This window comes from Scyliorhinus canicula, chromosome 12 (assembly GCF_902713615.1).
Source record: "Scyliorhinus canicula chromosome 12, sScyCan1.1, whole genome shotgun sequence".
NCBI lineage: Eukaryota > Metazoa > Chordata > Chondrichthyes > Carcharhiniformes > Scyliorhinidae > Scyliorhinus > Scyliorhinus canicula.
Window position 1 is genome coordinate 104,731,166 of NC_052157.1, and position 14,327 is coordinate 104,745,492.

Sequence of the window (14,327 nt, forward strand, 5' to 3'; positions counted from 1 at the left end):
TGCACCCCATGTGTTGTAGGAACACCCACAGTTAAGGAGGGAGTTCCAGGATTTTGACCAGCGACATTGAAGGAATAGCGATATATTTCCAAGTCAGGATGGTGTGTGACTTGGAGGGGAACTTGCAGGCATTGGTGTTTCCCATCCATCCACTGCTCTTGTCCTTCGAGGTGGTGGTGGTCACAGGTTTGGACGGTGCTGTTGAAGGAGCCTGGGTGAGTTGCTTCTTGCAAATGGTACACACGGCTGCCATTTTGCTTCAGTGGTGGAGGGCGTGAATGTTGAAGGTTGTGGGTGGGGTGTCAATCGTGTGGGCTGCCTTATCGTGGGTTGTATCGGGCTTCTTGAGTGCTGTTGTAGCTGCATTCATCCAGGCAAATCAATTTTAAAACTGCTTAAAATATTTAGAAAGTACTGGTTGATCTCAAGTTGACCAACTACAGTTTTCAGCTGAAGACTGAGGGTGCACAAGATCATTGGAGCAGAGCGTGCAGTGAGATTCAGACATGTTGTCCTTATTTTGATAGCATTGTGATTTCATATTATTATTGGTTATTCTGCAATGGGCTGAGAAGGTGCAAGACACAGAAAAGCTATATAACAGCACCACCAATGGCAAGGCTGTGCAATTACAGGGTGACGTGTTTACATAGGCAGTTTGCGCTGTAAATATGGACACAGAAATCTATAGATGGAAAACGTTGACACAAATACTTGACAAAAGATGTCGAAAGAAAGCAAGATTTTGTAATCAGGATATGTGCACAAGTTTCGGGTGATATGGATTCACTTTTCACCTGGGTTTCAGACCGACCGAGACAGGTTGGATGGAAATCTGCCGCCTCTGCTCGATGTAGGACTACTCAAATTAAATAATAATAATAATCGCTTATTGTCACAAGTAGGCTTCAATGAAGTTACTGTGAAAAGCCCCTAGTCACCACATTCTGGCTCATGTTCGGGGAGGCCGGTACGGGAATTGAACCTGCACTGCTGACCTTGTTCAGCATTACAAGCCAGCAGTTTAGCCCACTGTGCTAAACCAGCACCTCAAAATTGTCTCAAATTAATGATTTATGATTGAAAATTAATGATACCCAAAATAAAAGCAGAAAATCAGATCACATACAACTTCCTTTGGGCTCAGGTCGGATAGCATAAATTGTCAATGATTTGGCATAAATTGGCTATCCCAGTCTGAGAGCTGATACAGCTGGCTGACAGGGTTAATGTCTTTTTAATACTGAATAAAGAGATATTCCTTGACCAGGTTGTACTGACCTGGGAGAGCTTAAGACTGATGCAGGACAGAAACAGGAATGAATCAAGATACATTTACTCCTCTACAGTTGGGCTATTTACTGTTTTCAATTAATGATTAAAGGAAACAAAATTGATGGATGATAGTTGTTCTTTAAAAAAAACTGTATGCTGATAATTTTGTTTGTAGATTATTAAATCTAAATTTTAATCTGTGCTGGATAAGAGAGTGTGAATTCTCATCAACACATGTTTACCCAACCCAATAAACAAATGCCTGCCACTTGTGCTGTTCCTGTCCCAAGGAGTACAGCAAAAAAAATAATCAACTTGCATTTATATAGCACCTTTCACAACCTCTGGATGGTCCAAAATGCTCACAGCCAATGAAATGCATCTTGAAGCCACTGGTGTAATGTAGGAAACAGGACAGCCAATTAGTGCACGGTGATACAGTGGTTAGCACTGCTGCCTCACCGCGCCAGCAATCTGGGTTCAATCCTGGCTTGTGACTGTCTGTGTGGAGTTTGCACTTTCTCCCCATGTCTGTGTGGGTTTCCACTGGATGCTCCGGTTACCTCCTACAGTCCAAAGATGTGCAGGTTCGGTGGATTGGCCATGTTAAATTGCCTCTTTGTGTCCAAAGATGTGCAGGTTAGGTGGATTGGCCATGTTAAATTGCCTCTTTGTGTCCAAAGATGTGCAGGTTAGGTGGATGGCCATATCAAATTGTCCCTTGTGTCCAAGATGTGTAGATTAGGTGGGGTTACGGGATTGAGCGGGGGAGTGTGCCCAGGTAGAGTGCTTTTTTGGAGGTCGATGGCGACATGATGGCCCGAATGGCCTCCTTCCACACTGTAGGGATTGCATTCTAAGGAACAAGCTCCCACTAACAGTAATAAGATATTTTGCTTTAGGTGACATTGGAGAATTAATGACCAGAGCGTCAGGAACAACTCCCATTGAAAGCATGCCAGGTAATTGCAGATGGGGCCTGGGTTAAACATCTTATCAAAAAGACACCGTCAGTGCAGCTGCCTTCAGTAAGGCACTGAATTGTAAGCCTAAAAAACAGTACCTCCGACAGTGCAATACTCCCTGCACTGTCACTGAATTGTGAGCCTAAAAAACAGTACCTCCAACAGTGCAGTGCAGCACCCCCTGCAGTCACTGAGTTGACAGCCTAAAAGACAGTGGGCTGGATTCACAGAAAATGGGGCTATGTCTCCACACCAGTGTAAAAATGCTGGCATTGCACTCCCCAGTTTTCTGCAAAAAATATCATTGACTTACTGCAGGGAGTGCTGCACTATTGGGGATACTGGGCTGGATTCCCCGCAGCCCCACGCCGAAATCGCGTTTGGCGCACGGGCGGATAATCAAAGCTCATGAAAAGCTGCAGGGAATCCAGCCCAGTATCTCCAACGGCAGCACTCCCTGCAGTAAGTTAATGAATTGTCCGCCTAAAAGACAGTACCTCCCACAGTGTTAGTACATAGTATATAGAACATACAGTGCAGAAGGAGGCCATTCAGCCCATCGCGTCTGCACCGACCCACTTAAGCCCTCACTTCCATTGTCTCACCGTACCCCAATAACCCCATCTAACCTTTTTTTGGTCACCAAGGGCAATTTATCATGTCCAATTCACCTAACCTGCATGTCTTTGGACGGTGGGAGGAAACCGGAGCACCTGGAGGAAACCCACGCAGACACGGGGAGAACGTGCAGACTCAGCACAGTGACCCAGCAGTGAATCGAACCTGGGACCCTGACGCTGTGAAGCCACAGTGCTAGCCACTGTGCTACCATGCAGCACTCCCTGCAGTAAGGCACTGAATTGTCAGCCTAAAAGACAGTACCTCCGACAGTGCAGCCCTCCCTGCAGTAAGGCACTGAATTGTCAGCCTAAAAGACAGTACCTCCGACAGTGCAGCCCTCCTTGCAGTAAGGCACTGAATTGTCAGCCTAAAAGACAGTACCTCCGACAGTGCAGCCCTCCTTGCAGTAAGGCACTGGATTGTCAGCCTAGGTGATGTGCTCAAATCTCCGGCACGGGAGGCTCAAACCCACTGCCTTTGGGACTCAGAACCCAATGACCTCTCCTCATTTAGAAAATTGGGAAATTGTACGTTCAAAAAAAAAAGCCGAGATAATCAGCAAGCACCAGATAACTTCTCCTTTCAGTATTTCGGAGCAGCGTCTGGGTCTGTGCCCCTAGCTGCAGTTTATCGCAGAGATTTCCTCTCCCTCGCTCTCTCTCATAAACTCACGATCGCCCGAAGAAAATGAGGAAAAAGATGTTCCTAAATCGCGCGAAGTATTTACATCGACATACTGCGGCGGGCACTTTGTGTGTTTTGTAACAATCTCACAAAATATGCTCACATCCAATTGGCTTTTATGCTGAGTGAGTTTTCCAGTTGCAATTCCGACCAGAATCTCCAGACGGTCAGATTGTTCACAATTTAAAATTAAAGACGGCGTAATCGAGGCAGATACAGAGATAGCGCCGAGTACAGAGACACATCTTGCCCGGAGCTGACTGAAACCCGGGTGCAGTCTCACTGGGGGTGGGGAGAGGGGAGGCTACTTGCTGGTGGGTCCCACCGGGCAGTGCCTTTGAAGCAGGTTTTCCACACTGTGGCGGTGAGGGAAACACCATTTTAAAGGACAGGGGGGAAAAAAGTCAGAAGATTTCTCCGGGCACCAACTTGTGCCTCAGTTGAGGTTTGATTGCGGAGGGAGGGATGGAGCAGGGTTGCTGGTGGAGAGAAAGCTGCCGGATCCTCATTCTGGCGGGGGGCGGGAAGACGCTGATCTGAATCTCAATTTGTGTTTATCAGGACAGACACACGCTGTGTTGCTCTTGTGGGTTTTTTTTAAAGGAGGGGCTGGTCCAGTTTTATCTCCACCCTCAAGTGTGTGTGTGTGTGTCCGGGCCGGTTGATCTTCACTCACTCCCAGTGCAGTGCAGTCCGCGGGAAGATGTGTGTGGAGAAGGACACCTCAGACTGCCCGCTCTCCGGCTCCGTCTCCTCGGAGGAGATCCAGACCCTCCGCGACACCGGCGCCGCCGCCGAGGCGCCCTGCAGCCCGGCGGAGAAATTCCGGGCGCTCTACCGCCTGCGCCCTCATATCGCGGCCGGGGTGCTGAGCTTCGGCTACGTGGTGAATTATATGGACCGGTACACGGTGGCAGGTAAGGCACCGAGAGCGAGAGGGAGATTCCCTGGGACGGTCAAAGGGGGAATGAATACACCTGTTCTTAAACCGGCAATGTATTCTGATCGAGAGCATCACCTCCACTGTAGTTAGAATGTGTGTGCGTTAACTGAAATTCTACCATAGTGTGTAACTAATGTGTCTTTAAATAGCTATTGTGTATCTTTACATACAAAATACTGTACAGTAGTGTGTCTTTACATACAAAACACTACACTAGTGTGTCTTTACACTGGCTAGTGTGTATCTTTACATACAAAACACTACACTAGTGTGTCTTTACACTGGCTAGTGTGTATCTTTACATACAAAACACTACACTAGTGTGTCTTTACACTGGCTAGTGTGTATCTTTACATACAAAACACTACACTAGTGTGTCTTTACACTGGCTAGTGTGTATCTTTACATACAAAACACTACACTAGTGTGTCTTTACACTGGCTAGTGTGTATCTTTACATACAAAACACTACACTAGTGTGTCTACACTGGCTAGTGTGTATCTTTACATACAAAACACTACATACTAGTGTGTCTTTACACTGGCTAGTGTGTATCATTACATACAAAATACTGTACACTAGTATGTAACTAGTGTGTGTCTTTACACTAGCCAATGTGTATCATTACATTAGTTACACACTAGTGTACAGTATTTTGTATGTAAAGATACACACTAGCTATAGTAAAAACACATATGTATAGTGTTGTGTGTCTTTACAATAGCTAGTGTGTATGTTTACATACACAATTCTGTACACTAGTGTGTAATGTGTGTCTTTAAATGGCCAGTGTGTATCATTACATACAAAATACTGTACACTAGTGTGTCTTTACGCTAGCTAGTATAGTGTTTTGTGTGTCTTTACATTAGCCAGTGGATCGTTACATACAAAATACTGTACACTAGTGTGTCTTTACACTAGCCAATGTGTATCTTTACATTAGTTACACACTAGTGTACATTATTTTGTATGTAAAAATACACACTAGCTAATGTGTATCTTTACATACAAAATATTATACACTAGCATCTAACTAGTTTGTGTCTTTACACTAGCTAGTGTGTATCTTTACAAACATAACACTGTTCACTAGTGAGTAATTCATGCGAAACACTTAACTACTGTGTGTCTTTACAAATCAAACACTGTATATTGATGGTTTGGGTACTGTAAGGGGATTACTTTCCCCACATTCTCTCCCCCCCCCCCCCTTCCTGGTAGAGCTGGATCACAACCACGTTTCAAGTTGATGTATGGAACTGTAACATTGAAGGGGAGCAGGTGTCGACAGGCAGTGCCGTCCAAGGAGTTACCTGTTCACGGTGCCAATCACCAGTCACCTGAACAGGTGAGAGGGTCTTATTCCCAGGCTGTTGAGGAACATTAATACAAAGCTCTTTCAAATGAGTGTAAGTGGCCTACAAATGTTCCATTGGAATGGGTTTCTGTGATTGTCTGCACTCGGGTTCTCTAAAAGCACCAGTATCTTCTCTAAGACCCATCTACTTTCAGGTCTCCCTGCACCAGTAACAATGGAACAGACTTCCTCATGGTTATAAAAGGAGAGCAAATATTAGGGCCTGGCCAATAAATGCTTTGCTGCTGTCATTTCTGTATCCACTCATTAATTTTCAGTGTGTTCTTACAAACCGTTCCAAGGAGCCCAACAGATGATCCATAAAGCTAATGGGCTTTTTTGTATAGTTCAGTCTGTGTCCAAGGGTTTACATTTGTATAAAATAAATCTCAGCCTAGAAGGGGAAAAGATTACTGTTAGATGGGTTGGTTCCTCTGGGCTAATATTAACAAGTGGACAAATTCCTTTTTTTAATATAAGTTTAAGAGTTCCCAATTCTTTTTTCCAATTAAGGGGCAATTTAGCGTGGCCAATCCACCTACCCTGTACATCTTTGGGTTGTGGGGTGAGAATGCGCAAATTCCACACAGTCAGTGACCCGGAGCCGGGATCGAACCTAGGTCGTCAGCGCTGTGAGGCAGCAGGGCTAACCACTGCGCCACAGTGCCGCCCCAACAAATGGACAACTTCTTAGTGGATTTCTCCAACTTCGAATCCCTACGGTACAGAAAGAGGCCATTCAGACCATCAAGTTTGCACCAACTCCCCAAAAGAGCACTCTACCCAGGCCCACTCCCCCACCTCATCTTTACACCCAAGCTTCACATCTTTGGACACTTAAGGGGCAATTTAGTGTGGTCAATCCACCTAACATGCACATCTTTGGACAGTGGGAGGAAACCGGAGCACCCAGAGGAAACCCATGCAAACACAGGAGAACGTGCAAATTCCACACAGTCACCCAAGACCGGAAACAAACCCGGGTCCCTGGTGCTATGAGGCAGCAGCACTAGCCACTGTGCCACTGTTCCACCCTTAATATCATTCCAATTCATTATAGACACTGAACTGTGTATGCAATACGCATTATATATTTTATGGATTCAAAATAAACAGGGATCATTGAGAAATAATTTAAACACACTACCATCACTGGTTCTAAACTTCCATCCTGAACTGGAAACTCACATTACTGGATGTGAAGATTCCTTGTTCGTTATTTTGTCTGACCTACCATCCCCATATGGGGGATCTTGTGACACAATGGGTAGCATCCCTGCCTCTGAGTCATAAGCTCTGGGTTCAAATCTCACCCCAGGACTTGATGACCAAGGAAGGTGAGTTCATAATGTGGCCAAACAGTTTAAGCATCAATCTGTAAATCTTTCCAACACTCGCCAATGGCAGGTGCTAAAATGGGAGGGATTCCTGATCAGCCAGAGAGAAATTGCAATCTATTCCATCATCATCTGTAGCTCTGGACTATGACATGCGTGTCCAATTCTCCACACTAACACGCATGCCTTGCGGAAACTGTAACACATCGTAACACCATCCCTTTTAAGACCTGTTCCTTTGTGCTATATTACAGGATGTGCTGAGGTTTAACCCCGTTTAAAGGCTACTCCCCCACCTCATCCTTACAGATAATTGCTCCTAAAGGGTTTTTAAAAGTGTAATTCCTTTTCCTTTCTGTAACATGTCTCTTTAATCCTGTCTTTTCTTTCACGCTCTTTAATTCTCCTTTGGTACCTGATTACACTCTAATTCATTATTCCTTTTATTATTTGTGAAAATCCTTCCCACCTGAATAGGTTATATGATTCATACCCAAACGAGAAGTCTACCCATCCACAGGGACCATATAACTCTCCCAGACTGTACATTGCTCAGAATTTGCTGCCACAAATACCCGGTTTAATAGGAACCGACAAGGAAGAGATACTCCAGGAATCGCAAACCCGTTGCAAGTTGCTGAAATAATTAGTATTGGCCATGTGAATACACGGCCTCACCCTCCACCTCCTTGTGATTCTTTGAAATCGTTAAACTTGCACATTGACTGTCATTTGATCTTGCCACAGCATGTGAGGTTTACAGCTTGAGTAAAAGCAATCTACTGTGGTTGCGGGGAATCTGAAATGAAAACAGAAAATGCTAGAAAGACTCAGCAGGTCTGGCAGCATCTGTGGAAAGAGAAACAAGAATTAACATTTTGAGTCCGTACGATTATTCTTCAGACCCACAGCTTCTTAATGAGGAGCTTTATCTTCCTGCAACCTTACTAAACCTCTCCAGCCCAGAAAGGGAGCAATTGAGATTGTAAAGGATCATTCTCGCTGGTAGATAATTGCTCCTAAAGGGTTTTTAAAAGTGTAATTCCTTTTCCTTTCTGTAACATGTCTCTTAATCCTGTCTTTTCTTTCACTCTCTTTAATTCTCCTTTGGTACCTGATTACACTCTAAACCATTCTCACTCCTTCTCTGTCATTTTCCTATTTTCTTTTTCTATCTTAAATCTCTTTGCTTAAGGAGATGGACTGTTGATCCTGTCATCCAGCAAGGTTCCAGGACCCCTCTTGCCCACAATGTAACTCTCAATGTAAAATGTTTTTAAACCGAAGGTTGAGGAATGAAGTCCAGCTGATTATCGGATCATAGAATTTACAGTGCAGAAGGAGGCCATTCGGCCCATCGAGTCTGCACCGGCTCTTGGAAAGAGCACCCTACTTAAGTCCACACCTCCACCCTATCCCCGTAACCCAGCAACCCCACCTAACCTAAGGGCAATTTACCATGGCCAATCCACCTAACCCGCACGTCTTTGGACTGTGGGAGGAAACCGGAGCACCTGAAGGAAACCCACACAGACACGGGGGGGGGGGGGGGAAGTGCAGACTCCGCACAGACAGTGACCCAATCCGGGAATCGAACCTGGGACCCTGGAGCTGTGGAGCAACTTTGCTAACCATTGTGCTACCATGCCACTTATAATGGGGTGCATTATGAGATGATCTATTCCAACAGTATCCAAGTCCATATTTTACCTTTTCTCTGCATGTATTCTGGACACAAAAATCTGTTGGAGATACTTTTGGCAGGCACAGATTAGCAGGTGCATGACACGGTCTGTATGTTGAATCAATTCAACGCTGACACTGTCTCGACAGTAACCAAATCTATTTGAGCAAGTTGAAGGGTCCTGTTTCCATAAGACAGGATAAGTAGCCTGAAGCAAAAACTAAGAAATGCATTGTCAATATATGTTGGTATTCAAACCAGGGTCGCATATTCTGCAATGTACTAAAGTGTGAGATATCCAAAGCATTATTCAAGTGATTAAACCACATGTATCATAAAGTTCCCTGTTTAAATCAGTAGACTTAGTCCTCCAGTCAAAAAGGAAATCACCATCATCTTTGATAGGATGTTGTAGTGGGAAATTGGTTGACACAGATGAGTATTTTTTGGGAGTGGTAGGTAGGAATGAAAAATAGTATTAATTGACTTCAAATCATTCCTTTTTAAAAAATAAATTTAGAGTATCCAATTATTTTTTCCAATTAAGGGGCAATTTGAATGTGGCCAATCCACCTACTCTGCACATCTTTGGGTTGTGGGGGCGAAACCCACGCAGACATGGGGAGAACGTGCAAACTCCACACGGACAGTGACCCAGAGCGGGGATCGAACCCGGGACCTCAGTGCCGTGAGGCAGCTGTGCTAACCACTAGGCCACCGTGCAGCCCTTTCAAATCATTCCTTGTTGAATTTTTGTTTAAGGAGGAAGAGTAGTTTGTGGATAAAATGCACCTCTGTCCCAAACAGGTCCAACCTGAAAAGATATGTCCTAATTTCTGCTGCCAAGCAGTTACAGGCTGGTTAGAACTAGGTGGTTGAGTAATCTTTGACATATGTTTACCCGATTGTGTATTTGGCAGGGGAGGGGGTTTCAGTGTATATTTCACAGGTGGGGAGGGGAGTTCAGTGTAAATTTCACAGGTGGGGAGGGGAGTTCAGTGTAAATTTCACAGGTGGGGAGGGGGTTTCAGTGTATATATCGCAGGTGGGGAGGGGGTTTCAGTGTATATTTCACAGGTGGGGAGGGGGTTTCAGTGTATATTTCACAGGTGGGGAAGGGAGTTCAGTGTAAATTTCGCAGGTGGGGAGGGGGTTTCAGTGTAAATTTTCCAGGTGGGGAGGGGGTTTCAGTGTATATTTTTCAGGTGGGGAGGGGGTTTCAGTGTATATTTCACAGGTGGGGAGGGGAGTTCAGTGTATATTTCACAGGTGGGGAGGGGGTTTCAGTGTAAATTTCGCAGGTGGGGAGGGGGTTTCAGCGTATATTTCACAGGTGGGGAGGGGACTTCAGTGTATATTTCGCAGGTGGGGAGGGGGTTTCAGTGTATATTTTGCAGGTGGGGAGGGGGTTTCAGTGTATATTTTGCAGGTGGGGAGGGGGTTTCAGTGTATATTTCACAGGTGGGGAGGGGGTTTCAGTGTATATTTTGCAGGTGGCGAGGGGGTTTCAGTGTATATTTCACAGGTGGCGAGGGGGTTTCAGTGTATATTTTGCAGGTGGGGAGCGGGGCTCAGTGTATATTTTTAAAAATAAATTTAGAATATCCAATTCTTTTTTTCCAATTAAGGGGCAATTTAACATGGCCAATCCACCTAACCTGCACATCTTTGGGTTGTGGGGGTGAAACCCACACAGACACGGGGAGAATGTGCAAACTCCTCACAGACAGTGACCCAGGGCCGGGATTCGAACCCGGGTCCTCAGCGCCGTAGGCAGCAATGCTAACCACTGTGCCACCGTGCTGCCCCCTCAGTGTATATTTTGCAGGTGGGGAGGGGGTTTCAGTGTATATTTTGCAGGTGGGGAGGGGGCTCAGTGTATATTTCACAGTTGGGGAGGGGGTTTCAGCGTATATTTCACAGGTGGGGAGGGGGGTTCAGTGTATATTTCACAGGTGGGGAGGGGATTTCAGTGTATATTTCACAGGTGGGGAGGGGGTTTCAGTGTATATTTTGCAGGTGGGGAGGGGGGGTTCAGTGTATATTTTGCAGGTGGGGAGGGGGGGTTCAGTGTATATTTTGCAGGTGGGGAGGGGGGGTTCAGTGTATATTTTGCAGGTGGGGAGGGGGGGTTCAGTGTATATTTTGCAGGTGGGGAGGGGGGGTTCAGTGTATATTTTGCAGGTGGGGAGGGGGGGTTCAGTGTATATTTTGCAGGTGGGGAGGGGGGGTTCAGTGTATATTTTGCAGGTGGGGAGGGGGGGTTCAGTGTATATTTTGCAGGTGGGGAGGGTGTTTCAGTGTATATTTCACAGGTGAGGAGGGGGTTTCAGTGTATATTTTACAGGTGGGGAGGGGGGTTTCGGTGTATATTTTGCAGGTGGGGAGGGGGCTCATTACATTTTTCTCTCGCTCTGCAATGTTCATTTCTCTAAAGCCAGTTTTATCGTTTTGCAATCCAGTAAAGGTGAAAAACCCACTGTACCCCACAGTGGATCAATTGTAAAGGACAGGCAGCGCCGAGCACTCAATTATTCAAGTCTGAAAGCAGACCAGCTGGACACAGAACATGGCCATAATTCTTTGTCTTTTTAAGCTAAATGATGTATGAAGCCATTGCTTTGAGTATACCTGTGAAGAGTGTCACAGGGGCAGGAATTGCTGATAGTAATCCGTTTGGTGAGTGTATCTGTGTGTGTCTGTCAGTGAGATTGCTCGTGTTAACTGACAGCTGCAGTGTGAGCATTTATAAATGAATGAGAAGAAGATGTGTATGTTTTTTTTTCTTTTGGCTACCTTGAAGCATCAATAGATTCAGCGGCTGCAGGCAAAATGTGTCTTTCGACACTGCCCGGTGTGGAACTGACTGAGCTGTACATTAGCAAAGGCTCGATTTGCTGTGTGGTTCGTGATGAATTTAGCTGATGGTGTTGGGAGTGCTGACTGAGTTACTGCAAATGGGGTCAGTCCTCAGGCCAGGGAAGGGAGAAATCAGCCACTTCTGTCCTGGAGAGCGGACACTTGATGTGATCATTGGGTGGGGGCAGAAATGGGCTATCTGGCTTTGCTCATGAAAAATAGTCACCTGGGTTGGGCTTGGCAGGAACCTCGTGCTGGAGGTGAAAGGATAAAAATGGAAGAGAAGCAATGGGAAAACATCCACCAAAATGGCCATTAACTGGAGATCGCATGAAGCCCTTCCATTGAACTGCTAGTCGCTCCTTCATTTTGACTCAATTAGCTACACTTGGATACTAAGATTAACATTAAGCAGGAGATCAATAAGTAGATTTGGGAAATAAAGTCCGAACTAAGGTATCAGCATTTCCCTATCTAGTGAATGCATTTTGCAACAGTATGTGATATCCCTGTTGCTGTCTTTGCCCTCTGCCCTCTGGATGATGCCAGGCATGTAGACTGGAGTGTGGCGTCAGTAAGTGAGCTTACAATGGGACTGTGAGAGGAATGAGTAATTTCAGAAACAGTTCCCGCACTCCAGCTACACAATGCTCAATACGCATTTAATTGTTTCGTGGAAGTGTAAGGAAGTAGGTTATTGGTGAGAGAAAATGGAATTGTTGCTCAAGATTAACCTGTTACTCGTGGAATAAAAATAGGTGTTTATGTGGCAGTGGTGACTCAGAAGGGAGTGCTCTGAGTCAGAAAATTGAGGGCTTCCACTCCACTACTGAGGGAGTGCTGCATTATCCGCGGTGCCTTCTTCCATACAAGCTGTTAAACTAATGCTTATATAAATATCCCACGGCATTATTCTGCAGATATTCCTGGTCAACGTTTCATCCCTCGACCAAAACAGATCATTTGGCCATAATCATGTTGCTTTTGTGGGTGCTTGCTGTGCACAATTCTGCTGCCTCATTTCCGACATTCCAACAGTGACTACACTTGAAAAGTACTTCGTTACGTCTGGCCTTTGCCTCTTGCATGACGTTCCTCATCATATACTATGTTGCAGTGGAGGGAAAAGTCATGTAGCACTGCTTCTAGAGCTGTGCAATTTCTCATGCAGCCATGTGTCCAGCACCAATACAATTCAAGATCACTTCATCAGGGGCTGGTTTAGCTCAAGGGGCTGGTTTAGCTCACAAGGCTAAATCGCTGGCTTATAAAGCAGACCAAGCAGGCCAGCAGCACGGTTCGATTCCCATACCAGCCTCCCCGGACAGGCGCCGGAATGTGGCGACTAGGGGCTTTTCACAGTAACTTCATTGAAGCCTACTCGTGACAATAAGCGATTTTCATTTCATTTCATTTTCTTCATTCATTGCCCTCTCTGCAAAACCATGGCAAAAATTATCCCAGCTGAGCACTGGGACAATGAACAACGGTGACGGCAGTCCAGGTCAGAATGGGAAGTGTAGATCACAGTGTTTTAATAAGTCGTCCACCTGACATGAGGTGTGCAAGGAGGCATTTTGGTTTAAAAATCCACCGTCCGGGTGTGGGAGTATTTTTACTTCCGTTCCTTAACTGCAATCAAACGTCTCTGCAACAACCAACGTAGGTACTGATATGTACATAGACAGTCACTATGGCTAGCGTTACAAGCAGGTGAATGCTATATGTGACCGGTTCCAAACCGTGACTCTGTATATAGATGATACGATGCTGGAAAACTCAGCAGGACTGGCAGCATCTGTGGAGAGAGAAATAGAGATAATTGTGTATAACTTCTTTAGTTCTGTTTTTGGCGAGTTGCTGCAATGCACCTTGTAAATAAATGTTGCTGTGCATAAAAGGTCTTGAAGATATTTGGAGGAGAGAGAGCGAGAACGTTACAACACCCTTTTTTTTGAGTTTGCTCTGACAGAAAGTGATTTCCAGTTCAAAGTTCCTGACACCAAATGACAAAATAACCTAATAAGATGGTATCAGCAGCCTCGATATGAGAGGTTATAATCGAGCACACAAGTTCAGGTATTTGGGAAGGCAAATGGAATGCTCGCCTTTTATTTCAAAGGGATTAGAGCAGAAGGAAGTCCTGCTGAAACGATACAAGGCACTAGTTAGCCCACACCTGGAATACTGTGAACAGTTTTGGTCCTCTTGTCATTGGGCAGATGTTGAGAGGTTGTTTCCTCTTGTGGGAGAGTCTAGGACCAGAGGGCATAATCTCAGAGTAAGGGGTCATCCATTTAAGGCAGATTAGGGGGAATTTCTACCCCAGAGAGTCGTGAATCTGTGGGATTCTTCACTGCAGAGAGCTGTAGAGGCTGGGTCGTTAATTATGTTCGAGGCTGAGATAGACAGATTTTTAATCAGCAAGGGAATCGAGGGTTATGGGGATAAGGTGGGAAAGCGAAGTTGAGGATTATATCAGATCAGTCTTGATCTCATTGAATGGTGGCGCTGACTTGACAGGCCGAATGGCCTACTTCTCTTCCTACACCTTATCATCGATAGGAGGATGCCAGTATTGATGTTAAACCTGTGCAG

General features: G+C 45.3%; 1 protein-coding gene across 1 annotated transcript in view; it reads left to right on the forward strand.

The window, feature by feature from the left end:
* Window positions 1-3,939: 3,939 nt before the first annotated feature.
* The window catches only part of LOC119974615 (protein spinster homolog 2-like), a 128,176-nt gene continuing 117,788 nt past the window's right edge, over window positions 3,940-14,327 (forward strand). The window contains exon 1 of the mRNA XM_038813648.1: window positions 3,940-4,462. Within this exon, the coding sequence (XP_038669576.1) occupies window positions 4,249-4,462 (214 nt within the window). The 5' untranslated portion in view covers window positions 3,940-4,248. The remainder of the gene's footprint in view (window positions 4,463-14,327) is intronic.